This window comes from Lissotriton helveticus, chromosome 3_1 (assembly GCF_964261635.1).
Source record: "Lissotriton helveticus chromosome 3_1, aLisHel1.1, whole genome shotgun sequence".
NCBI lineage: Eukaryota > Metazoa > Chordata > Amphibia > Caudata > Salamandridae > Lissotriton > Lissotriton helveticus.
This window is the reverse complement of record NC_136061.1, coordinates 1,050,919,072-1,050,946,789: the sequence shown is the minus strand read 5'-3', so window position 1 is coordinate 1,050,946,789 and position 27,718 is coordinate 1,050,919,072. Positions and strand designations below refer to the sequence as shown.

The 27,718-nt window shown below is 44.2% G+C and overlaps 1 protein-coding gene across 1 annotated transcript in view; it reads right to left on the bottom strand.

Moving 5' to 3' along the window:
- Positions 1 to 27,718, bottom strand: part of LRP2 (LDL receptor related protein 2) — a 342,167-nt gene that overhangs the window by 39,561 nt on the left and 274,888 nt on the right. Inside the window, exons 59-67 of the mRNA XM_078681616.1 lie at positions 26,872 to 26,988; positions 26,644 to 26,760; positions 21,834 to 21,971; positions 21,338 to 21,460; positions 16,782 to 16,910; positions 16,313 to 16,444; positions 14,703 to 14,834; positions 8,326 to 8,469; positions 6,270 to 6,435 (exon numbers count right to left, since the gene is read on the bottom strand). Of these exons, the coding sequence (XP_078537742.1) occupies positions 6,270 to 6,435; positions 8,326 to 8,469; positions 14,703 to 14,834; positions 16,313 to 16,444; positions 16,782 to 16,910; positions 21,338 to 21,460; positions 21,834 to 21,971; positions 26,644 to 26,760; positions 26,872 to 26,988 (1,198 nt within the window). The remainder of the gene's footprint in view (positions 1 to 6,269; positions 6,436 to 8,325; positions 8,470 to 14,702; positions 14,835 to 16,312; positions 16,445 to 16,781; positions 16,911 to 21,337; positions 21,461 to 21,833; positions 21,972 to 26,643; positions 26,761 to 26,871; positions 26,989 to 27,718) is intronic.

Sequence of the window (27,718 nt, the reverse complement as noted above, 5' to 3'; positions counted from 1 at the left end):
CTGCGCCGGCTGGCCAGCAGCTGCCCATTCGCCGACCCGCGTGAGGAAATCAGAGACCAAATCATTGTGGGGTGTAGATCGAAACTACTCAGAAAGCTCATCCTCAGGCAACCGGGAATCACGTTGGACGCCATTCTTGTCCTCGCTCGCTCTCACGAACTGTCAGACTCAAGAGCGGACAAAATGGAGCTGGCGCTCCGGTCCCCCATAGCCCCGCAGGCCGTGCCCAAAATGGCGCCCATCAAGGAGGAAACCGTTGACGCGATACAAAGAAGACCGACGGGCGGAAGAGCACGACAGTGGCAACCCCGGGACACTCAATGTGCATACTGCGGCGGGGACCACGCAGCGACCGCCGTGTGCAACGCAAAAGGAAAGACCTGCTCGAAGTGTGGCAGGCTCAATCACTTTGCCGCCGTGTGCCAAGGAGGAAGATACAGGCCCAATGCACAGAGATCACGAGGCGGATATGGGCCTCGGTCAATGACTTCAAGGGTGAGACAACTATCACTAGAACCAGAACACCCACCTCCTGACACGCATGCCCAAGACCGAAGGCCGCGTTATGAAGATGAGGAGGATGACGAAGTGTATGTAATATCGTATGTCAGCCGGATCTCCACTCGGAAAAGGCCACCCCCATGTGCACGATATCCGTGGAAGGCTCAGAAATCAGAGCACTCATTGACACTGGAGCCTCAGTGAATGTCATGGACTCTGACCAGTATGACCAAATGTCGCCCAGACCCACACTGACCCCGTCGAACGCCCGAATATACACCTATGGGGGCACAGAACCCCTGCCGCTGCGCGGTGTCATTAGCACTACCATCAGCAATGGAGAGTACACTACAGAGGCCCGGTTCCACATTACCGAAGGAAAGAAAGGAACATTGCTCAGCTGCAACACAGCGGAAGACCTGGGATTGGTTTTCTTCGCCAACCAGGTCCATCAATCACACGCCGACAACATGTTAAAAGAATTCCCAGCTCTCTTTATTGGCCTTGGGAAGCTCAAAGGCAAGAAAGTCAAACTGCACATAGACACCTCCATTCGTCCCGTCGCGCTGCGACACCGAAGAGTACCGTTTAACCTCCGCCCTCAGGTGGAAGAGGAGCTAAAGAGGCTCGAAGATCTAGACGTCATCGAGAAGGTGTCGGGACCGACTCCATGGGTATCCCCGCTGGTGGTGGCCCCCAAACCCAAACAGCCTGGCGCCATTAGGCTGTGCGTCGACATGAGACTGCCGAACGCCGCCGTGAAAAGGGAGCGTCACATCACGCCCACCATGGATGACATCGTCGCCGACCTCAATGGGGCGAAGTGGTTCTCCAAACTTGACCTCAATGCGGGATACCACCAGTTGGAACTTGAACAAAGCAGCCGATACATCACGACTTTTTCCACTCATGTCGGACTCTGACGGTACAAGAGGTTAAGCTTCGGAGTGTCATCAGCGGCCGAGGTGTTTCAAAACGCGATTAAGGAAGTTCTATCTGGGCTGAGCGGGGTCATCAATCTGAGCGATGACATTCTCATTTACTCGAACACGCTGGAGGAACACCACACCCATCTCAGGGCCACCCTACAGAGGCTACAAGAGCACGGACTAACCCTCCACCGAGCGAAATGCTCATTCTATCAGGAAGCCGTGGACTTCTTTGGCTACAGGTTCACGCGCGAAGGGCTCCGAATCGACCCGAAAAAGGCAGAAGCTATCCAGAACGCCAGCACACCCAGGAACTCTTCTGAAGTAAGAAGCTTCCTCGGGATGGCCACATACTGTGGCCGATTCATACCCAACTTAGCCGATCTGGCCGAGCCCCTCCGAACACTCACAAGACAGGATCAGGAGTGGGAATGGATATGCGCGGCGAACCAAGCCTTCCAGGAAATCAAGGCGAGCCTTCTGGACAAGGCCACGATGGCCTACTTCCAACCGCGCAGGAAAACCGAACTGGTCGTAGACGCCAGTCCAGTGGGCCTTGGTGCAGTCCTGCTACAGGAATATGGCCGGGATGAGTGGAAGCCCGTGGCGTACGCGAGCAAGGCTCTCACAGACACTGAAACGCGGTACGCTCAAATCGAGCGAGAGGCATTAGCCATCAAGTGGGCCTGCCACCATTTTCACTTATACCTCTGCGGCCAGCCCTTTACCATCGTAACCGACCACAAGCCGCTCTTACCACTGTTCACAGGATCATCCAGACTCGCTCCCCCGCGAATTGAACGATGGGCAGTCCAGCTACAAGGCTACAACTTCACCCTGGTCTTTCGGCCGGGCGCCCACAATCCAGCAGACTATCTATCCAGACACCCAGATGTAACCAGAAAAGCAATCCCGCTGGCAGATGGGCAAGTCGTGGAAGAATTTGTCCACATGGTGTCCATGGCTGCTTGCCCAGAGACACTCACCCTGCCGGAGATAGGGGAGGCCACCGCTGACGACGAGACTCTGACCCGAATCAAGAAAGCCCTTGAGAATGGAAGTTGGACTCGATTTCTGGATGGATCACAAGGACTTCGACCGGAAGTAAGCCACGCCCAACAACAGCTATGGCAGATCCGCCATGAGTTGAGCATCGGGGACGAAGGAATCATACTGCGAGGACATCTCATCGTGGTGCCGGCGAGCCTCCAGCAACACATACTTACGATAGCCCACGCGGGCCACCAAGGGACGGCCAAAACGAAAGCCCGATTGCGCAACAAAGTATGGTTTCCAGCCATGGATCGCATGGTGGACGACATGGTGCGATCCTGTCACGCATGCACCATTACAGGGTCAGATCCAGCTCCGGCCCCAGTCATCACTGAAGAAGCGGCGACAACACCCTGGACTCAGCTGAGCATCGACTTCGGGAGCTTCCCGGATGGTCGACACACGTTGGTTGTAGTTGACTCGTTTTCGAAATTTCCTGTCGTGGAATTGCTCTCCTCCACAGCATTCGGGCAAGTCAAGAAAGCGCTGGACCACATCTTTGCCACAATGGGACTCCCAGAGGAAGTGAAATCGGACAATGGGCCGCCTTTTCAAGGGAGAGAATTCCAAGCATATCTGGAAGGACTACGGATAAAACACCGGAGAATCACACCGATGTGGCCGCAAGCGAATGGCGAAGTGTAAAGACTCATGCGGACTCTCAATAGGGCACTCCGCATCGCCCTCAACGATGGCAAAGACCCAGAGGCCGCTTTAGACCAATTTCTAAGAGCATACCGGCAGACTCCACATAGTACCACACAATGTGCACCCGCACATGTCCTGTTCAAGAAGGCCCGAAGGGGTAACATCCCCACGTCCTCCACTTGGACCCCGGAAGAGAGAGACGGTGCTGCAATCCAGTCGAGGAGAACCGTCACAAATCAGAAGGCAAGCGAGGGGAGACATGCCAGACAACCTGAACTACAGGAAGGAGACACCGTGGTGGTGCAAGATCGCCACCCGGGATGGAAATTCAGAACCCCTTTTGAACCGGAAAGATGGACCATTGAGAAGATTCGGGGAACGATGGTGACTGCCCGTCTCGGCCAACAGACTGTCACCCGCAACGTGTCTTGCTTCAAAAGAATAGGGAGGCCGGATGGTGTTCCCAGAGACGCTGATGAAACAATCGATGCCGACTCAGGCTGTCAGGACGAGGTAACACCCGGGAACCAAAACTCGGCGTCCCCCCCGAACCATGACAGGCCAAGAGAAGACGGACGTCAACTCATCAGGCCCCGAAGTGAGGCATCTGAGCATACACCTTCCGCCCGGGACGACGAAACAGCCCCGGCCGGGGCTGTTGGATCTCCTGTCCAGCACAACCACCGATATCACCTGCGGCCCAATCCTGGGCCCAGCCAAAGACTCCGAGACTTTGTGTGGACCTCCCCTTAGCTATGTGTATGAGCAGTCTATAAGATGAACTAAATTGAAGGAGGGATGTAGAGAGCCACCCGGCCTCTAAACAACATTGTATCCGATACACACACACGCACGCCTTCACCCTCGGGACGGGCACGCCCCGAGGTATATAATAAAAGCGCGGAAGACCACTCGGGGTCTTTCCGGCATACCCTCCAGCTAGTGTGTGTGTCCAGTCTTTGCATTACTTATACCACGTGCGAGGCCCTGACCTCGCGCACTACACACGGTTCGATCCCCGGCTCCGGCGGCAGGTTAGCCCAGCACCATGTGACTCTGGGCAATAGCTCGCTTAATCTTCCCGACGGCCCCCAGCGCCTAGAGACCCTTACGGGCAGGGCCGGACTGGGAACCGAAACCGGCCCTGGCAAAGTGCTCGGCCGGACCCCTCCCCTCCCCCTGGGGGATTGGGGGGTGTGACCGCACTCTTTGCTAGGGCCGGTTTTCGGCCGATTTTGTCACAGTGCCGTTTTTGCAGCTATGCTGCAAAAAATGACCCTGTAACAAAACCGGACCACTGGGGCCCAAAACCGGCCCCCACCCTCGCGGCCGACCGGGGGATTGCCCGGTGCCTGCAACGGCCAGTCCGGGCCTGCTTACGGGTGATTGTGCACTTTACAAATGTGGACTTTACTTTACTTTACTTTATGCGGCACGCAGAGCATATTACTTAAATTATAATAGGAAAGATTTGCTGTTAATTTTCTGCCCACCCACAATGGGCCTGGACGAAGAAAAGAGTGCATACAAGGGCAGGCATGACATCTTAGCGGCTGGAATTACCCAGCAGAAAAGAACAATAAAACCAAAGCCAGCTATTTTGTCCTCTAACCTGTTCTCTCACCTTGGGGAGATTGTTCTGCGCCCTCGTATTGTTGCCTGGTGAGCATCATCACCCCCACCCCGGGGAGACTATTTTCACCAAACATTTAGGTTTTGGTGTCACTTACGTTGATGAATGTCCCCTTTTCTGCTGGCTATCCCATGGCATTCTGCTTCAACCCCAGATAATTCCACTGTTAACTATTAAATCAGGTTTCGGCATTTTTTTAGGCAGTTTTCGACTGCACAAATATTTATGATGGCTTGCTACAAAAAACTTGATCTTGATTTAGGTACTGTTTTGTATTGACTTTTGTAGCTGCTTGTTCATACATTCTTACTGTGTGGCTATGCATTTATCAGGACATTAGGGGACTATTCACAAAGATAACTTTACATGTGAGTACATCTACTTGTGTAAAGTTACTCCCACTTTTATGTCAGTTAACAAAATCAATTCGATCATAACGTTATTACTAGTTATGACTTTACAACGCTGTATGCTGTTTGGCTCACTTGACGGAGATATCCACAATCTCATTATGGTAAAGAATAGGGAAATAATTAAAGTTTTTAAAAAAAAGTTAACATTTTTGTATGTTACATTTTAATTTCATATAATTTAATATATTGATTATAAATGCAGAATGTCTTTGTAAAAATCCTATTGCACTATTAACTATACTTTAAATATGTCTTTAATACATTTAATCATGTTAACTGAAATTAATATTACTTTTTTTCTAAAAAATAATTGCTCATTCTCCACAAACTACCCGGCTTCTAATATCCTTACTCCTGGCTGCATGGAAACTTTAATGTAAGTTTCAAAGGAGGCAGAATCTAGTAGTGCCACTGGATTCAAGTTCTGCCAGAGAAGACCTTGTACCCTTAATTCTGACTCAATGACTCCTGCCAGACAAAGTAACATCGCGTCTAGGTTGATTTTGAACTGACTCAAGGTGCCTGAGAGAAACCATAGACAATACACCTCAGACAGTAATGGAAGACCATCTGTTTTTCCTTTCTTTCAGAAACAATACAGCGCCTTGTGTGGAACTTCAAGCATTTTAGAGACTACAATAGCGTCTCTAGCCGCACCTCCAAAACAGCGTGTTTGGGGCGTGGTTTTTGCCCATTTTCTGTGTTTATGACTCTATTAACTTACTTTTACATTTTGGTTCCTCCCTTACACTGATTTACACATGTACTCCCCCATTCCATAATGGCCTTAAAGTTTCAACCTTATGGTAATACCGCAACCCTGAATTACTAATACCCCCAATATCGCTCATATCAGGTGTGGTATTACCATTCTACAAATACTAAGGGAGATGTCATTAGGGGACTTAATGCAAAGTGCTAATTTATAAGCCAAAGACCCAATTTGAATTCTTGAGTTAAATAGTTGGCATGGACAATGTCATTCTTTTATCAAGAGACTGAATACACTATGTACTGCATATATGTGCTCTGTATCTATGCAAATGAACCTTTCTTTCTACTTTGCTAGGGATGCATGGTGAGTCTGCTTACCTTCCCACCCAGTCCACAGCTATCCCCTCAGGTTTTGTAATGTAGCGCAGATTCAAGTCGACTTCTTTTACAGGGTTGTTGCCACTGAAATCGAAAGTGGGTAAGTATGCTCGCTTGATGGCGCCGTAGGAAGCGCCACGCCCTTGAATGCTGTAGTACACAATGCCTGCAGGGAGACACAATCAAATCAAAGTATTATTTTTACAAGCACAATGTGAATCCCATAGGCAGGATATATTATAAAGAGGACATTTATGTAATTTCTCTTTTAGGAAAAAATATGCCTGTGAATATTTGACTAAATATTATATTTCATGTGCACAAAGCGAGCACTGAGTATATATATATATATATATATATATATATATATATATATATATATATATAAACACACACGTATATATAAATACACAGTAATGTTAACTTGCACTCAATCCAGGGCCGTACACCACATTTCACCTTCCTAATACCCTGAAAAATAGTCTATTATATGAACAGTAATACATTTTAAAATGGAATGCGCCTTATAATTATGCAATTTTAAAAAATGACCTCGGATCCTTTTCGCATAAACTTACAAAGATTCAGAAAACGGTGCTGCTTAGTAGCGTTTACTTTGGAAAAGAAACAAAAAATAGTAATAATGAGAAGAAAAGAAAAAGTTCAGTTGCACATAATTTGCCTTAGAAACCCTTTCTGTCTTTTTCTCACTTGCCCTGGGTCAAAGTATGAAGATAAAGAATAAATCCTGGTCCCAAAAATGAGTTCTAATGCTTTCCACATGCAACCACCCACACCACTCAAGAACCGCCCTGAACTCGGTTTTTGTTTCAACATCTGAAGAACTATGTTAGTAGTCCTAAATCTAGGCACTTGCAGGCGGACCAGAACATTCACTTTTGATAGGTTATCCACATACCCTGATCAATACTCATAATGCAATAGTAGCTAGAGTGTTCAAACTCCACCACTTCAAAATCTATATCACTAATCTTCATACAAGAGACAGCTTGTTCTCATGCCAGCAGGTCACCATATTTAATTCACTTCCTTAAATTGAGCTACAGAAACTTCCCTTCTTTGTCAGAGAATCATAGTAGACTTTTGTTACTCATATCTTCTATTAATTCCCCATTTGGATTATCAATGCTGTTAATTTCTAACTGATGGTACCTCAGTATATAATCCTGATCGATGACTGAATGGCTATGAAAGCTCGAATGTTTTACATCACCGGTTAAGGTAAAACTAGACAGCAAACCTTTCTGTTCCAGAAGCAAGAGGGCTCCAGGATCAAAGGCACAAAGGAACGAGACTGCCAGAGGGATTGTGTACATTACACCCTTACCACTGATGTGTAGATACGGACACAACAACACAAAATAATGACTTTGCAGCTGAACTTTGACTTATAACGGGAGGGGTAAGGTTGAGCAAACACATACAAATACAAAGAAGCCTGTATGGCAGAACACCATTAGCAATACAGGAAGATAGAGAGTACAGAGGCCAATCAGAGATTAAAAACATACAGAACATGACACAAAGGAAACCAGCAGCCTTTCCCCTTAAGCATCCCCGAGAAACGAAAGAAAAGTACAGCAAGGTTTATGCAAATGCAAATAGCACATACAAATAAAGGCAGCAATGCTCAAAGATGTTTTATTTGCTCTTCATTTTAACATTAAATATGGCTCCTTATTCGACCCTCCCCATTAAAATAAATAATTACGTGTATTGGACGTTATATGGGATATCACTGTTTTCAAAACGATTGTCAAAGTACAGGTGATAAACAGGGGCGTTGCTACCCATAATGCAGCAGGTGCAGTAGCACTGGGGCTCAGGGGTGTGAGGTACTTTCCTCATCCCAATTATAGCTGCCTTTACTATTAAACTAGGTGCTGGGGGCATCTTCTTTGCTTACAGTGAATCTTATATGCCCCTGCTATCTCATCAGTGACAACGTGTGTCTAAGGACTGGAAAGAGACCCAGGGTGTCCCACCAGGGGGAGTGGCCATGACGCGTAAGTGACGCCCACTGCGCTGTACTTACTGAGCCCCATCTCCTCTGGATCCCAGTCATAGTCCAGGGCGTGGATGTGCTCCTGGTTATCAATGTAGTCCGAGTACTGCTCCGAGGAGAGGTTGTACTGGCGGATGCGCACACTGTCCGGGAGCAACAACAGCGGAGGGTTTCCTGCGGAGGACAAAACAGTACAACTGGTTTTAACTCATGATTACACTTTCAAGCACACGATATCTGAGCGACTTTGAAAGATCTTGCAGTGCTCTAAATATTGATGTTTTTACAAAATACGCATGTTAGAACAATCACAAACATTGCCAAAGCCAATAGATCTGCCTTTAATGTGTCAATGCATCTAACATCTGGCATTAACAAATGATGTCTACATGTGTCGCATGTGATGTTTATTTAATAGGAACCGGCCTTAAGGCTCTGCCAAAGAACAGCAACACAAATGATTGTTTTGTGTATACAATTCACAAAGGAGGAAATTAATTGAATTTGATAATGTGATGAGTGTGTGCCGTGTCAAATGTAATATAGTTTTTCAGGCATTTTAACGGAAGCAATTCCTGGAAGGCGGAATGATAAACCAAATAGCCGATAGCATGAGGTGGGTGATCCAGTTCTATGGGTGAAGCCAAATCTACTCTTTGTGTATTTTAAAGATTTGGTAACAAGGGTAAAAATCTTTAACTGCCCCATCAGTTTAAGGAAGGGACAGATACTAAAGATAACTATCTAGAAAAGAAGTATAAAGTTCTCACATTATGGGGCCGAATACGATGGTGGTCAGACCACAACCGCTGGCTCATCGGTTGCAGTCCAACCGCCATCTGCTGATGCGGTCTGACTGACACGCTACAGTGCGTGCGGTCGGAGGCAGCAGGCGGAGGGCCTCCCAACGCTTTCTGACAGGCTTAAAGAGCCCATAGGTCCATCAGAAACACTTCATAATTCCTTAATGGAGGTGGCTCCGCTGTTGGAATTATGATGTTGGTTTCCGACAGCAATTCTGGGTCGCCCTTTCAGACATGTAAAGGCTGTCGGAAAGCGAGATTGGGGGCCCTCCGTTCTGGGGTCGGGTGGGCACCTATGGTGCGCCCTTAAACACCCTTTCAGGAATGTTTGAAAACATACATTTTTCAATGGAAGCTTGTGCAGCGGGTCTTTCATCCTGCCGCACAAGCTTCCATTGAAAAAATTCATGTTTCCGACCGACCGACCGCCCTATGAGCAGTTGCATCCAAATACTGCGGTCGTAACTGTCGACCTAAGGTCGGGCGGTTCTCAATCCACAACGGTGTCTGGCAGAAGTGAGTTCGCTGCCATCGTAATAAGCCCCTTAATGTCTTGACGAGTTGCTCCTTCTCACTGGGTTGCAAGATGTCTTCACATAAGTTTAATTAATCAAACAAGTGATTGTTTGTATAATTTCAAATACATTGATCTGTCATCCATTGCACAACAAGGACAGTTTTAAACCCCAGCAGATGTGATAAATGAAAAACTCTCTATGGTGTGTGCATGTCTCCCGGTGTAGTGTGGTCACATTAGCTGGTAAAATATACACACTGCAAGTTTTCCTGCCGCAGAGATTTGAGTGGGCTACATTTGATTTCAAATGGGTGTTCTCGTTTTTATTAGATTTAGTAATCGGGCACTATTAGATAAAAGTAGTACACGTTATAAAATCGCTCAGAAACTGAAAGGGAACTGTTTCAATAAAGGCACGTGTTATGCACAGTGTTGTAACTGAAGCCATGATATGTTAGTTCCACTACACAGGCAAAGCAGTTTATCTTGCACAAATTTGAATCCTGGCACTGTAAGTAATGACTTCATTTTATGTAGCACCCAGTAATACACTTTTTTTCCATTTCTGAGGCCAATACAGGTTTTCATTTTTCTGAGATCGATAAGCCTAACAACATTTAACTCAGTAAAAGCATCACCTTTTATTTATTGGGCCTAGGAATGGCAAAAACTGTGCTGTAAAGCACTGTGAGAAAAAAAATTGCTAAAATGCAGAGCTTCATGCACTGAGCATTAGATGGTGTTCATAAGTGTGAGAATGTATAATTTATGTAAGAATATTGGTAGAAATCAGGTATTGACAACATGATTCCCAGACTCTTCAAAAGTCTTGCTGAAAGTCATAAATCACTGAGAAATATTACTGAAAAACATTTAAGAGTTAGGTGTGCGACTGTGATGAATCTTCAGCGGTTTCTGATATCAGAATATTAAGAAATGTGTTTGCTGCAGGTTATACAACCTTAGATATACACACTGAGCATTCACATAACTCAGAAGGACAGGGTATGTGATATGTCAGACGTCCAAAGGTATACATACATTATATACACTGTGAAAGATTAATGTATATTATCTTCAACATTATTTCATTGGTCTACCTATTTTGTTTGGAAAAATACATTTAGTAAATAGCATATAATAAATACAATTTGCCAGTGGAAACACAGTATATAGTTTCATTCTGAAAATGGTTTGTTATCTTGAGCAGTGTGCAATGTAGGCACAAACGGCATGTATTTCCTGTAGATAATGCTTCATTAGGCCTACTATTCGTCCAAATATAAACTAAACACATCAAGTTTCAGTAGACTACACATTATATTCTTTTTGGTCAGACTCCTTTTTGTCTCTAGTCTATGATTTGGTTTCTGCCTTAATTCCTGAATTTAAAAGGCCAGTCACTCAACAATTCTGATCTCTTCTTAGGCATATTGCTCGCGCGATACATCTTTCGCGGCCACGCGTGGTCTCGCTTTCCTAAACGTCCGCTCTGCGGCTTTCCTTTTCAGAGCAAAATGTCCACACCTCCACGGGCCGCTGCACTTCAGACTGGGCATTAACCAAGAAGGTGGATTGCTGCCAAGATTCCACCTTTGTTCCCAAACATCTCATCCTTTAATCTTCAGGGCTACCTCACCCCTGGACTTCTGAGGGAACGAGAGCGACCTCCACTAATTTCTTTTTGCTGACAAGAATATCACAAGCAGCCTTTGATGGTGGGTAATTTGGAAGTCAATGCAAGAAGACACCTTAAATTTAGGGCTCTCAGGACATACTTTACAATGTCCAACTGCAGATCAAAGAAAACCTGCTTTTTACCTTTTCAGTTACACACAACAATAATGTATAGCGCTTCAGATGGGTAGTTTTAAAGTACACTCGCAATTTTAAAGTGGGTCATAAGGAACAGAATCATTAGAAATAAGGCATTGCACTTATAATGTAATGTCTTCTATTTATACTGATAAACATGTAGTGTAAACAATTTTAAGAGAATGTTTTAACCTAATCCAGAGGTTGTATCCACAAGACATCTGTGGGGATAAAAAGCAGTGCCCTATTGCATCTGTAAGATGCATATACAGCTCCTTTGCTGAAGTGGGGAGCGCCATTGATAAAAAAAATGAATTTTTTGTTGTTCCTGGCGCTGAAACAACTTTCACTGTTCCAGGGTTAAATCCAATTTAAATTATGCCACATAAGGAAGAAATTAGTTAGGGCCTGATTAGGAGTTTGGCAGATATGATCCTCTGTCACAAACGTGACGGATATCGCGTCTGCCATATTACAAGAGCTCCATTATATTCTACGGAACTTGTAATAAAGCAGGCAGGATATCCACACATTTGAGATGGAGTATCCCATCCGCCAAACTCGTAATCGGGCCCTTGGTGTTTATGTTGCCTTATTTCCAAATGAGGAAGGGTGGAATGAAATCTTGGGCTTACTTTCGATTCTGGATAGTGCATTGAAGCCTTCACTTAGGCTCCGATACACAAAGCCATTCATGAGTATTTGAAGAAGTACTCCTGCAGTACTCTTTTGCCTACTAGCACATTCCTTTATGAATTGGCCCAAACACATTTAAAACGGGACGAAAAGGGAATATTCAGTGTACAATTAATAGAAATAAAATGTAATGTGCTCCCTTTTCACATTTACTAATAGGAAGCTGGACGTTTTGGGGCTGTTTCAGAAAGGTATTAAGAGTACCTCTGTAGCACTACTTCCTGTGCTCATAAATGTTTTTGTTAAGTGGCCACTTCATGTGATTAAAAATGGCAAATCCACATTGAAGCCTGATACCAGGGGCATCTGTAACTACATCCGGGTACTGGTGCTTTCGTACTGATTACTAGGCCTGTGTGAAATTGTAATGATAACAGTGTACTTGGAGACATTTTAATAACCACCCATTAGTCTTCTGATGTGAAATTACCAAAATTATTCAATTTTACCATCTTGTGTAATTAAGAACAATTTGGGGCAACAATCTTGCCATTGGAGCACAGAAACAATGAACTAAGAGACAGCAAGATGCTGATGGCTACTGCTGTTCATGTCCTGTAGCATTTAGTGCAATTTTCTTATTCCAAAATGCATCCTTGGTGCTCCTTTTTTGGGCGAGAGGGTGCATTTTACAGTAAGAAAATTGAGCTAAATGTTGGATTACGCTTCTTTTGTAATTATGCATAATTAAGAGTAATTTTGTGATAATTACAAATAAATATGCTAGAGAGAATTATGCCAGTTACACTCACCCATACTGAATAATGTTTACTTCATGTTTTGCTCACTATTTGATCTAACAGCTTCACCTGCTTGCATTATCTGAAGTAAAATACTCCTAATACTAATAATCTCATAATCCAGGAAGAGCACTACGTGTGGAGCAAATTTACTGCAAAAAGATGCGTTTAAAGACCAGATTTATCAGTCAAAGTTAAACAATTAAGTGGGAAAGATACAATCAGAACTTGTGCTGCGCTTTTTGTTGGCCGATCTAGCATTTAACAGTACTTGAGAGACTAAGGGGCCCATTAGTATGTCGGGTGGATCGCCACTGCCCGCATGGCGGTGGCGATCCGCCCGACATTTTTGCCCGCCCGCATTCCAATTCCCCCCACCATATTACTATGGCGGGGGGGACCTTGGCGGACTGAAAGACCGTCCGCCGGCTTTCTGCCGGTAGGCAATCCGCCCGATTGCTTACTGGGCGGAAAAGCTGTTAATATGGTGGCGGTGTCTGATAGACACTGCCATCCATTTTAGGATGCATGCGGGTTTTTCCTTAGCGGCAATGCCACCACGGAAAGGCAGGCGGCTCTCACCATTAGGGGCCCGTAGCGGGCCCCCGGGGATCCTGGGGGTTGGGTGGTGCACATGGGGGGTACCTATGCTACCCCCCTGCATTTGACAGTACAACATGGTAGGCACCGCGCAGTGCCTGCCACGTTGCACTGTCAAATGCACAACTTGCATTTCTGGCATTGTGGCGGGCGTTGCTTTCAGCAACCCCCGTCACAATGTGAGAAATGCGGGATGCGCCCGCCATCCTAATGGGATGTGCGGGACCACCGCATGCAGTGTGGGTGGTCCCATTTCCCGGGGGTATCGCCATGCTAATGACCCCTTTAGTTTCAGATTTAGAAAAGTTGGACATTGATCAAAATTAGCGAGCACATTTATTTTGCAAATTGTTTGCAGTTCAAAATAAAGAATGCAGCAAACAGGTTATTCTCTAAGTTTCTTCTGAGTCTTGTTACCTGAAGAGCTGCAAAATATTTTGTATTTGTTTTTGCTTTTAACATGCCAATGCAGAGAAAACTGATGTTTTTCCATTTTTCAAAAATGATGAAAGATCGCACAAAATGTGAGACAAAATCACTTTGTTCTGGTTCCTATACAAGCAAAAAAACATTTTCTCTGGGGAAAAACATTTATATAACATTGGCCGCAGTAAAATCTGTTTCCTCAAACTCTGTTGGAAAAGCAGCAAGTGGTGCAAATGTGTTTTCTCTCTTATTGGCTCAGAAGCTGGTCAGTTACATTAGTTGTCCCTTATCCTCATTGTTTTTCCTAGCTTCTGGCTTTTACTTTTCGTGAGGTCTAATAATGAGCATTTAAAAAAAATCTACGAGGTCAATAGCACTAGGAAGAAATATCACACAGGGGCCACTGTAATATTGTTAGGCTAGTCATCCTGATTTTCATTATCACCAGTACATTTCTGCTATTTAGCAGTCTATATTTGCTGGGGCAGCTCCACTAACAGAAAAACCTTGGTCCCTTGCACTGGAATTGAGGTGGGGATAAGAGAGATTGTCAGAAGGGGGTTTCACTAATTTTCGACTGATTCCTCGACACTGTTCCCCTCTAAGTGAGGCCCTCAACTTTCAATTCGTCCTAAATTCTGGCTTTGTGTTCTGAGATAGTGAGGTTCTTCTGATAATCTGCTCTCATGAAGTACTCATGAAAGTGCCATCTTAATACAACAGTAATCGGCAAGAGGCCTGAAGGTCACTCTAGAGGTCACCGTACCTATCTGAACAGCAGATGCTTTTGCACGGTGTTGACAAACTTACCATCTGCTGCACATTGCCTGCCCTGGTGATCACCAACCGATTTAAATCCCTCGGCGCACAAACACTCATAACTTCCCTTTGAGTTCTTACAGTCTTGCGGACACGTGCCATAGATTTGACATTCATCAATATCTAGAGAAGAGAAGAAACAAAAGGGGCGTTATTTTTTGTCTTTTTTTCTTGATGCTCTGTAAGTTGCACTTGTTTGGCACAATGCTGGGAATGGAAAAAAAGATGATGTCACATTAACCTTAAAAATGTTAAAGGATGTTACGATGAGTCTGTCTTTCCAGTTTCAAACGTATGTCATGGCCTTTGATATGCCCCAACAATAAAGTTTTACAAAAACCACGACTCAACTAAACAAGCATTGACCGAGCCAAAATGCAGGTATGCAACGCCTTGTCATATTGGTTTGGCCAATGCTTGTTTCTTTATTGCCACTCCAAAAGTGCAGGAAATAGAGGATTAGGCTTAAATTAAAACCGTCACCCTTTGTATAGTGGAGAAAATTGAGATATTTAGTATAAGCATATGTTCTAGCCCGACCCCTGCCGCCGTCATTGACTCTCCTATTGAGTACCATTGAAGTATGCAAAAGTAACACCAGTGCTTAACATGAGCCGGTTGTTTATGGTGCTTAGCACCAGTACTAAGGGGCTGATTATGATGACGGTCGAACTGTCATTGACAGCCCGTTGGTGGCGGTCCCACCGCCATCGTAACCATGTTCTCCGCCCGTCGTATTACAATGGCTGGCGGATGATTGGCGGTATGGAAGAGCGACCGCCACGCATCGGATAGGCTCCTTAAGCCCGCCGGTGTGGTGGAGGGGGCTGTATTTCCTACAATGGTGGCGGTGCCTGCCAGGCACCGCTGCAGGGATTACAATGTCCCTTTACGCCTGCCTTTTCATGGCGGTTAACCCGCAATGAAAAGGCAGGCGGAAAGTGACTTTGGGGGCATTGCGGCGGGTGCAGCCTGCAGCACCCACCGCAATGCAAAACATAGGCATTGCAACTGCTGTGGTGGCGCTCCCATCCTAATGCCTATGGTGAAACCACTGACAGACTGTCTGCCGGTCCCATTTGCGAAAGGGTGGCTGTCGGACTAAAGTCCGACCGCCATCCTAATCAGCCCCTTATTTATCAACACCAATGCTTTCTATGGGCACTAATTAAGGACATTTATGGTGGGCACTGGGAGATAAAGTAATTTGCGCAGAATCACAGGATATGGAGCCTACACCAAGACTCGAACCTGGTTCCCCAGCGCCGAAGTTTGCAGCTCTGGCCATACACCACATCTTCTCTCCACTTTCATGGTTAGCAGTTGGTTCTGTTTTAGGCGGCGCTAGCAGGAGACAAGGGCTGGTGCAAGGTGCCTCCTGACGAGGGCTCTTAATTATTTACGAATTAAACACTGAATAACACAGGTTATTAATAGCATCTGAGCACTGTTTAAAAAAACAAGGTACTCTCATCGCTATTACATCTCTTAAAAAAAAGTCTTGCAACCTAAGAAGAGCATTACAATGCAGCACTTAGTATGGACACACGAAAGCCCTGTAGCAGTCAACATGTCCCACAAACATTGGGTTGGCTCTTTACCTTCACAGGAGTTGCGGTCACTGTCGCTGGCTCTGTACCCAACGTGGCAGGAACAGATGAACCCGCCTTCATTCAGGTCGGTGCAGTTATGCTCACATTTATTTTCCGCGCACGTCCGGCCTGCTCCGGGGTCTGGGGAAGATTGAAGACATCTTGAAGGCAGTATGTTGTACATGGACGCACACAGACATTGTGCCCTATGATATTTCCATTGTGTTGCATCAAGTACACTGTGGGACAACTTCTGTAGTAATTCATACTTTAAAATATACAATCACCAGACAACGGAACCATGTGCCACTTTATTTACTATGCTGTTTACGCTTATGTAGCTAAATTAAGTATCTTTAAACTGAAGTGAAATGGATCATTACAACCTGGATTCTGTGGAGCTATAATACTGAAGTCACTCTAATACATTCAGTTCTACCACCACGAATGGTGCTGGTACAATGAAGGGTGAACTTACTGCAGCCAAGTTCATCTGTGTGGTCCCCGCAGTCATCGTAGTTATCACATACACTGTGCAGAGCTACACAGTGTCCATTGGCACACTTATATTCTTCAGTAGTGCACGGTGCACGAGTCGGTGCTCTACCTATGAAAAAAATGATTGGCAGGTGAATATGTTCAGTTCAATAGAAAAAGGTAAATTGCTTTTCAGTTTTGCATTTTTGTGTGATGCAGAGAATTTCATTTTTTGCGCGCAGAAGAATTCCTGTACAGATTTTTGAGGAAATGTGCAGGATAACACTCAAATAATCAAATTAAAGCAAGTATAACATATAACAGCACAACAACAACAAAAATACCTCTCCAAGTACTTGGTTAAAACAGAAAAACATTTCTCTTTCATGGTGGGGGAAGTCATTTCAAAACTAAGGTCCAGATTCACATGTTGACAGATGGCCTGCCACTCTACCAAGGAGTAAATTACTCCGTCCCCATGATGGAGGGAATGCTCGCTAAAAATTGCCAAACAAATGGTCATTTATAATGCACTGGCAGGAGCCGTCGTCACGGTGTTCCTGTCATTTCATCTAGATGTTTGCTGCAGGGCTGCGTAAGCATAGCAAAACCTTGCGGCAAACAGTGTCCTTTTTTTTATTTTCAACAAGTAAATCCCGAAAGGGGATTTTGTTTTGAAAATATAAAAAGTACGGCTCCTCTCACCGAGGAAGTTATCTCCCATGGTAGAGGGGCAGGTATTATTTGCTGTTTACGGAACCCCACCACTAGGAGGCGAAGGACGATAAAAAAGTGGCTACATGTCCGTCCTGATTATTTTTTGTTTAAACTTTATTTTATGTACTTAGTACAGTGCAGAAATCGCTCCTGAAGGAGTATTTCAGCTCTTGCGCTATAGGTCAAAGCATAGTGAGATTCAGAACAGGCCTCACAATCTGGGCCAAATAAGCCACATAGACATTGAACAGAGTTGGACTGAAGGACCCCTTTATTGACGTACTTTGTTCTTAATTTAAAAGAGCTGGGACAAACATTTTGTGTGTTGTTGTCAAGGAAGTCCCAAAGCCAGTGTAGCGCTTTGCCATGGATGCCTGCTTCCTGTAGTCTGCGAACTAGAAAGGAGTAGGAGACCGTGTCAAACGCGGCAGAAAGATCCAGTAATACAAGCATGACTGGAGTCCCTATTTCCAAGTAGAGGCGGTTGCTGTCTGTGACTGCCAGTAAGGGCATCTCCATGCTTTGTAGTGCTCTAAAACCTGATTGAGAAGAATCAAAGATCGTGTGAGTTCTGAAAAAGGATATCAGTTCTTTGTTAAAAAAAGTTCTAAAATGTTTGCATGCAGGGAAAGCAGTGAAATTGGTCTATGGTTTGATAAGACCTCATGATTAAGTGAAGGTTTCTGAGGAGAGGACATATTTGCACACACTTCCATTCATTTGGCATTCTTGCAGAGTCTAGAGAAAGGTTGAATAATATTGTTATGGATGGTGCTAGATAGACTAGACATGACCCTGGGAGGGCAAGAATCATCAGCGAAGTGGATACTACGAGGGCTAACGCCTTCAACACCTATTCCATGGAACAGCGATCAAAGTCACTTAAGCTGGCAGTAGCACTGGGGTTTGGATAGTTCCAATCAGCTTCCATCCTAGCACAAGGCTAGGAGGGGACGCTCTCATACATGGTGTTGATTTTTTCTTAAAGAAAAATCTGTAAAAGAGTGGCAGAGTTTATGGAAGCCAGGATAGTGGTCATGCAAGTACGTGGCTTCAGAAAAGAGTTTAGCACTTTATAAAATTATTTGGAGCATTTGCCGGCTTGCGCTATGGTAGAAGTTACGTGCATCCTTACAGCTGCTTTAATCAAATTATGATAGTTCTTCATCAAAGCCCGGTATGCTATTTTGTATGGTGGGATATTGTGGAAAACCATCTGCGCTCCAGGCACTTACATTAAGATTTCCCTTGCCACAGAGTGTGGTTTCTAGGAGCAATACTTGTAGATTTTTTGATAGGGCTGGATGCTCAAATGTACTGACAAGTAAGTCATTGTAGACGACCAGGGTTAGTATTCATGTCCAAATTAAGTAACAGAGTGTGAGCCGTAAAAGTCTCTGAAAAAGTGGTAGGGGAGAACATTTTCCAAGCACGATGCGGTCTAAGGTTCTCTTTGTTGTACCTATTTAAGGCATTCTTGCATGCAATGGAGAACACAATCAGGTGATGATCAGACCAGGAGCAAGGGAGGATTACATGTGGTTTCCACTATGTTTCCAGCTCTGTGTATTGGGCCCATCACAATTTGTTTGAGCCCAACATTCTCAATGTAAGCTAGTAGTTGTGTTACGTCAGGGTCATCATTGTCCTCACCGTGATAGCTAAAATCGTCCAGTAGTAGAAATGTATCAGTGGCCAAAAGATGAGAGGCAATATAATCAATTAGAGTCTGTGTAAAAATGTTTCTGGTGCCTGGCGGGTGATAGATCAGAACACCTCTCCAGACCTCAGTGGCAGAGATTGTGATTTTTAAAATACATATTTCAATCCATGCTGCGAGAAGGGTGTCAACAAGTTCAACTTTTATAGAGTCGTGAAATGCAATAGCGACATCTCCTCTCAGACGTTCTTCTCTGTCTAGTTTGACCAGAGAGTACTGTTCAGAGTTGGCAAGGGGTATGCAGGGGAGAGCTGTGCTGCAGAGCCAGGTCTTGGTAAATAAACAGAGAATAAGGCAGAGGGTTCAGATAAGGTCCAATATTTCTATAAAGTGCGTCACCATGGACCTAACATTGCAATATAGGCTATCTATTTTTGCTGTGTTATTATTATGTGGAGAGGAGGAGGAGTGTCTCTTCCGCATATGAGCCTTCAAGGAAGGCAATGTAAGAAATGTAGAAGGCAAAGGCGTTGAGGTTAGTATATTATCAATCTCCAATTAAGGCAGGGTGTCTAAGCAGGAGAATCTACATTGTGTACATGCTGCTGGCCCCTCTAAATAAGGGAAGGGCTGAGTGCAGCATATCCCCTGTTTATTCGCTTTTATGAGAGCCATGTGAATTTGTTTCAGCTCAGTGGGCGGAATACTGCCAAGTTAGATTTATAGTTATGCTTACAATAGGCTGAGGGCAGGGGAGGATCAGGAAAAGGTGCAGGGGTCGTGGCGTCGTCCAGGCGCAGACGGGGTTGTTACAGCTGCTCATATACAGTACCCTGCTGATAGCCCAAGAGTCTAGACCGCTGACCTTACCAAGATGGCGGCAGTCTAGTAGCCAAAAGGAAGTAGGGAAATGCTCTGGCAGGCTCTCTCTGCAGCAAATGGCAAGGCCGCGGTGGACTGGGGAGCAGAGGGAGTGAGGTGAGAGTAACACAAGTAGGAGTAGTGAAGTTAAAACAGTAGAAATTTTAAAAGGATTAGAGCAAGCGGCGCAAATGACACATCAGGTAATGAGCAGTGTGTTGAGTGAACACAAAAACGAAACAGTAACTATTGAAGTAAAAACAAGGCAGAGGCAGATACCTGGCCTCTAGAGTGTGAAGAAAATTATGTGTAGTCCAGGGATCCTTTTTTGACTTTCACTTAGCAGCACTTCGGCCAGCAGGCCGTCTAAGAGGTCTGGTTATGGGGATGACGGAGTAGTCAGCGCTGTTGCCAAACCTATCACCCACCCACAATTTAATAGGGTGGGCAGACCATTATGTGTGCAGAGTAAATACTCTGTCACTGTTGTTGTCTACTCCTAAACAAAAAGTATATCTCTCAGATGCCTGCTTGTGCCTTTTTCCAGTCTAAGGAAAACCATATCTAAACAAATAAATGGAAAAATATATAAGTAAATTGAATGCTCTGATCTATAAGTAGAAGTATACGTTACGGAAAGGGTTTTGTGCCTCGCAAGAAGTAAGGAAAGAGCTATTCAAATGCCATTACAGCAGAAAAAAAGAACACCCATACTCTAAGGTGTTTTAACAGGAATGAGCTATTAATCAAACAACTAGTGTGATGTAACTAAATGATTCTGCTCTCCTGTGTTACGATGATTTGATACAGCCTCTCTTTAAAAACAAACTGTGTTATGACTGGAGTGATGGTGCCATTTTGGCAAGCAACAAGCATATGGAATAATTTGTTTATTGGGAATATTTTCCATAATACATCTGTACAATTCATAACAACAACATCAATCATTGTGTCAATAATATCAAAGTCATTTTTTAAAAAGACCACCAAAATCAAATAATTGTGACTTTCCTTGTGAAATTGTGGTTGCCATAGTATCAGCAGTAAACACTGCTCCTAGATGTTCAGTACCACAATCCTAGATATTCAGAACCTCAATGTCACTTCCTGTTTGTCAGAATCAATATTTTGCTGGTCATCTCCTCTCATTCTACGTATTTATAGGACGAATTGTTCAGTTGTAGAACAGATTAAATAAATTGTTCTTCAATTTTGGTATTTACAGCATATAATTACTGTATTGTATTAAGTAATAACATCCTCTATCATCAGCACCAATGACTTGTTTAAAAATGCTTTTAAGAGCTGAGAAGACTTACAATGCTCTTCCTTCTCATCGCTCCCATCTCCACAATCATCGACATGATTGCATAACTCGTGACTGTAGACGCAGCGGGTGTTTTCGCAGCGGAAGCGGAATGGCGGATCACAGGGAATGTCCACTGAAATGCAATATATACTGCTGTTATCCACGCAGAACAACTCTTTTGAACAAAGTTGTAACATTTTGTTCCACTTTTGAGGGCTATACATCCACTAAAGGCCTGCTCAAGTGTTTTTTGTTAAAGCCGAAAGCTGGGACCGATAACAAAAGAAACATTACAAAAGGGAAGTCTGCACATTGTAAATATGCAACAAAGTATTACAAAATAGGTCATCTACTTTAGCAAACAATTTCTTGTGTACATTAACATTGAATGCAGGGTGAAATATAACAATTTACTGAAACATGTCCAAAAGCAACGAGTCACACAGTTTTATATTTTTGGGGAGGCATAATGAAAAAGGGCTCCAATTATTCTAACAGTCACTTACAGCACAGGTGAAGTTCTTCATCAGACCCGTCTCCACAGTCATTGTCTCCATCGCACCTCCACAAAGGCTGGATACAGATGTGGTTCTTGCACTCAAACATCCAGGGGGGGCAATAAGTCCCGTTTGGATAGCGGGTTGCTGGTCACAGAAATGCAAGATAGGTTTGAAGTTTAATATAATATTGTATCTTCTATATAAAAAATGTATGCTAACAACAACTGATTAGATTTACAATCTAATTAATTTTGGGATTTTTCTTAAAAGGTGCATTTCTTACAAACATAAACAGTTGTAGATGTATGATAAACTTTCAATGAAATGAAAACTCTGAGGCCCCATTCTTCATAATATCACTCTGATTTATGGAATGGGATTTTCTTACCAATGTATATCTTGGCCATTAAGGAGTAGTATTACACAAACAAGTTAAAATCAAACAGTACATTTAAAACAGGACACTGTGCTCAACGCTTGCACCCCAGATCATCATACCTCCTTACCAAACTCCAGAGAGGCATTGCTTTCACAGTACAAGCTGCCAGGCTCTGGAAATAGCAAACAGTCAAGATTATAGACCTCAGAGGCCAGTTGAAGCGTTTCTATTTCCAAAATAACTACATCATCCCACAATCCTGGGATAGAATCTGGAAAGATAATCATAGCTACAAGGTCAATCTGCAGTGTACAGAACCCAGATGTGGAACAACCAAGCTAGTGCCCTACTTCTACATCCAGGTAAGCAAGAAGTGCTCACCTATGGTTAGCCTTACTATTATACAGTAATGTCAATTCACATAAAACATTTCCAGCCCACAAAAAAACTAAAACCATACCACTCTGCGGTGTGCAGCCAACTGTTGCTTAATCCTCCTATACTCATATCAGACATATGTGTTACAGGTCTTTTCCATCGCTGAGTCCTGTGTCAGCCAAAAAATCAGCATTCATCAACTGATAGGCTTGAAATAACTTAAGAGGTCTGCCACACACAGCTGTCCAATTGGAGGACGCTAATGTAGTTCACCACTGCAGGTCCATACTAACTGCAAACTATGGCCACTTCTTTAGATTTCACAATGACATTTAAATATGAGATGATAGTAACAAAGCCCATCCCAACAGGCCTCATCCTACTTCTCTCTCAAACTACGCCTGCTAAAACAATGTAAATCAAAATTCAATCAGGCTGGACAACCAAGTACAGTAATCAGCTAAGTAGGCTATGCATGTAAGCAATAACATATGATATGTTATGTAAACATTTCTTATAGAGCACATATACACCGATTGGTTTCTTGGTGCTGACCTAGGATATTGCCGGAGCCCCCTTGTGTTTGATCATCTGCTGGGTTCTAGATATAAACTTGGATATATAGCCAAGTCTTGAGAAGCCTTCTGAATCTAGAGAATTTAGTGCAGGTTCTGATGTCCAAGGGAAGAGTATTCCAGAAGCTGGATGCCAGTACTGCGAACCTACAACCACCTAGTTGTTTCCGTTTGTAGGAAGGAATGGTTAGGAGGTTCTTATGAGCGGAGCACAAGCTCTGGGAAGGTATGTATTTTTGAACAAGCTTGGATATGAATTTTGGGCTAGCACCATGCAGGGACTTAAAGATGAGGCAGCCAGCTTTAAATGCACATCTTTGTGGGCTAGGAATGAATGTACTTTTTCCATAATGGGGGAGATATCTTCCCATCTGGGTTGCTGAAATATCAGCCTGGCTGCCTGATTCTGCACCAACTGCAGTCTTTTAGTGAGATATAGAGGGATGCCGAAATATAAAGAGTTGGCATAGTCCAGGTGTGAAATCACCATGGCTACGATCACCTGGATCAGAGCTTTCCGAGTAAGTAATCTCCTAATCTTTCTGAGCTGAAAGAAACAGGTGGAGGTTACTGCTCCTATCTGGATTTCATAGTGAGGTCACTATTGATGATCACCTCTAGACTCTTGGCTGAGAGGGAAGGAGTGGGGGGAGAGCCCAACTCACTTGGCCCAAAATGTGCGTTTCAAGGGTTCAGGGAACCCCCCTATCAGAATCACTTCAGTTTTGTCTGGATTAAGTATTAACTGGTTACTATTCATCCAGTCGTGGATGTGCAGCCTTGTTGCCTTGAATTCAGATACCGAGTCAGGTGAATAATCGATAGTGAACACCAGTTGCAAATCATCTGCATAGTTATACGTGCACACCTCCCTGTTATTCAGGGATCGAAGTAGGGGAAAAAGGTAGAGGTTAAACAAATGAGGGGACAATGAGGAGCCCTGAGGTACTCCACATGTTGTTTCCATTTTTGGCGCAGAGAATTGGGAGAGACGCACTGACTGGGTTCGATCCTCAAGAAAAGACTCAATCCAGCTGGACGCTGCTCCCTTAAGGCCAGCAGCCCTGACACGGTCGATCAGGATACCATGATCAACCATGTCAAATGCCGCAGACAGGTCTAGCAGCACCAAGGCCTGGGGGGAGCCCTTATCAGCTTCCTCTTGAAGTGCGTCCAGTACAGTAAATATTACTGCCTCCGTTGAATGGGAAGGGCGAAACCCTGCTTGGTTGGGATCAAGGTAGTCAGACTGCTCAATGAAAGCACAGAGGCATTTGGCCACATGAGATTCCAATATCTTGGCCAAATAGGGGAGCAGGGAGATGGACCGGTAATTGGTCAGAATCCTAGGATCCGCACCTGGCTTTTTTAGTATAGGGACGACAGTCGCTTCTTTGAAAGCTCTCAGGACACAGCCCTGCGATAGTGAATCGTTTAGTGGAGAAGTGTGGCTCACCGGTTAGAGGCGGCAGACCCAGAAGCATAGGTCGGCCTGGGACGAGGGTTCAATTCCCGACGCGGCAGGGTACGGGACCAATGTCAGCGGGCTAGATAAATCTCGCCTCGGTGCCTCTCTAACCATGGGTCCCACGCTGCAACTCCGGGCAATAGCTTGCTTAATCTCCACAACGGCCCCCTCGCTGCCGGGGATGCCTGGCTTCACCTTGGGGATGCCCAATAGGGACCATCTCACAGGGAAAGCCAGGACGGGTTCCCCAGCGGTACACAGCGCCACGAAACCCCAGGGTGAATGTGCGCTCTACAAATACATACTAACATAACATAACATAACAGAAGTGCCAAGGCAGGTCTGGAAAAGATGGTAAAAACGTATTTTAAGATATGGGGAGGGCAGCTGTCAATAAGTGAGCCTGACTTTACTTTAGACAGGAGATCTAGAAAAGTCTGATTGTCTATTGCTGAGGACTGGTTAAGAAAACAGGGGTTTTCCAGCATTGAAGAGGATACCTCAAGGGAAGGGCAGAAAGGGACACTAGCTTTTATTGTTGCAATTTTATCAATAAAAAGCTAATTAAGAGTTACAAAATGCTTGAGAGGGTGTAGATTTCAGTATGATTCTGTCAGGATTAGATAATTCATTCACAATAGAGAATATCTCTTTAGACCTATTGGTAGAGCTCAGGATTTTTGAAGAGAAGTAAGTAGCCTTGGCAGTGGAAATTGACTTTTTATACTCTTTAAGTTGGATGAAATAGCTCTCTTATTTATCAAGGGAATAACTAATTATCCATTTTCTTTCAGATTGGCGAAGTACTAGTTTTTGCATTTTTAAGTCAGGAGAGAACCATCATGGCGCCTTGCCGATCTTATTGTTTTAAGTGGGGCATGTTCATTGCTGTGCCATGCTGTGCCATGCTGTGAGGGTTTCCTCACTTGAATTAATCGGCGCCAGATTGGTTGGAACTGTATTTGCTAATGTGGCATAAAGATGGGTTCTGTTGATATTATTCCAATTCCTAGCCACTGATCTTTTGATACTTGGAGGTTTTACCATAGTAATGTTCTTAATGGTGAACTGAATTAAGAAGTGGTCGGACCATATACAAGGAGAGACAGTAAGTGCGGATACTATAATGTTGGATGTCCACACCTGATCCAGTGTGTGTCCCTTGTAGTTCTGTCAATTCTGTGGCATGGGGTCCACCCCGTGTATCATTGGCCCAATAATTAAAATCACTAATCAGCAACATTGTTGCATGATTGGTAATAAGATGAGCCAACTGTTCACCCAAAGAGTGGAGGAACAAAGGTATAAACATAATTACATAAAGGGACCTGCAAGACTGCTCAAGACTGCCAGCTTACTGAAAACCAAAAACTGTGCCTGACTCTTGCATCTTTTTATCCACTGCTAAGCGGTGCATCCCATAATACGATAACTGCACCTTAGTGGTCATCACACACAACATGGAAACACTTTGCACATTGGATCAAAGAACAAAGACAACACCATTGCGGCAGCACACCCTTAACATAGTAGCTTGCTGCCCATTTAGGCAAGAGCTTCAGTGCCCCACACAGGGGTAGAAAGTTGTATATAAATGCCGCAATACAAAACAAAAAAAATTGCCCTACGCCTGCATTGGTAAGGCGGGTCCAAGAGGTTCATTTTGTGTCTGTAGCAGAATAGGATTTCCTCCAACAAAATTATAGGAGCCTTCAAGGTCCCAGAGTCCCCAGATATCCACACTGACAAGTATAATAAGAACAGGAAATGAAGGTGGCTAGTCTGGGCATGTAGATGGCCAGGAACATGTATGGGAACACTAGGTTCAAATTCCTTCTGGAAACAGGACCCGTAGCATCACAATGTGGGCCAGGATGTTCCACATGTGTCAAACATTTCATATGATCAAATAACTGTGTTCTTCATGTTATAAATATACTTGAAGATGTGCAGCATCTGACTTGTTTGCTGAACATATTCCACGTTAAAAACTTTCAGTAACAGTTTTCAACTCACGGCAAGTTGACTCATCAGAGAAATCGAGGCAGTCCGCACTTCCATCACATCGAAATCGCTCTGCGACACAGTGGCCACTGGTGCACCGAAAATACTCAGGGTGGCAGGTCCTCAGTTCTAAGAAAAAGAAACAGTGTCATAGCGCTAATCACGGTTTTAGTGGGACGAGCAACTTCATGTACAGTTTATTCTCCACAAGCTTTATTTGGGCAAACTGAGCAAACTTACCACAGTCCCGTTCATCTGAATTGTCTTCGCAGTCGTTATCGTGGTCACAAACCCACCGGTTAGGAATGCAGCGGAGGTTGTCACAACGATGCTCACTTTCTGTACAATCACGAGGACCTTAAGAGAAGAAAAAATCAACACATTCACAGTTAGGGTGAGTAGAGGTGGGCGAGCCAACAAAATAACAGAAAGATCTGAGCAAGAGCTGAACTAATAGTGTGGCTGGGTTCTAAGAACCCATGCACAAGCCGAGCCCTGGAAATGTTTGCACTTAAATAGTGTAACAAACACAGTATAAAAATATGATAAAGTGTTCAAAATTTTAATAAGTGTTTTTCTTTAACATGCAGAAGTGTTTCAACTTACTACATTAGATTACATAACTCCATTGAGAGGCATATATTGAAAGTGCCATTTTTTTAACATTAAATTTAAATATTCCTGACCTTTCACTGCACCATGATGACAATTTGTGAATTAAGAAGGAAGTCACTTGTTGTGTGCATCCTATTCGTGACCTAGAGTCTTACATGGAGCAACATTAGAGTCTATTTAAATCAGACACAACCAGAATCAGTGCACAGCCTGAACTCAGGTATTGCAAAGTGAAAAAATATATATATTTGCCCAGGATCACACAATTTGGTCAAGCAGAAAAAACAGCATATATCCCAGTTTTCTGGTTTCACATTGTGTCTTTCAGCCACTAGATGGGTATTTCTGTCCCTTCCATGTTTTACATCAAAGGTTAAAATGTTTTCTTTCATTCTAGGCACATGTAGCTAGTGTGTGGGCGGCAGCCCGAAGCCACATGAAAGCTCGGCTCGTTTTGGGCTCGAAGGTACAA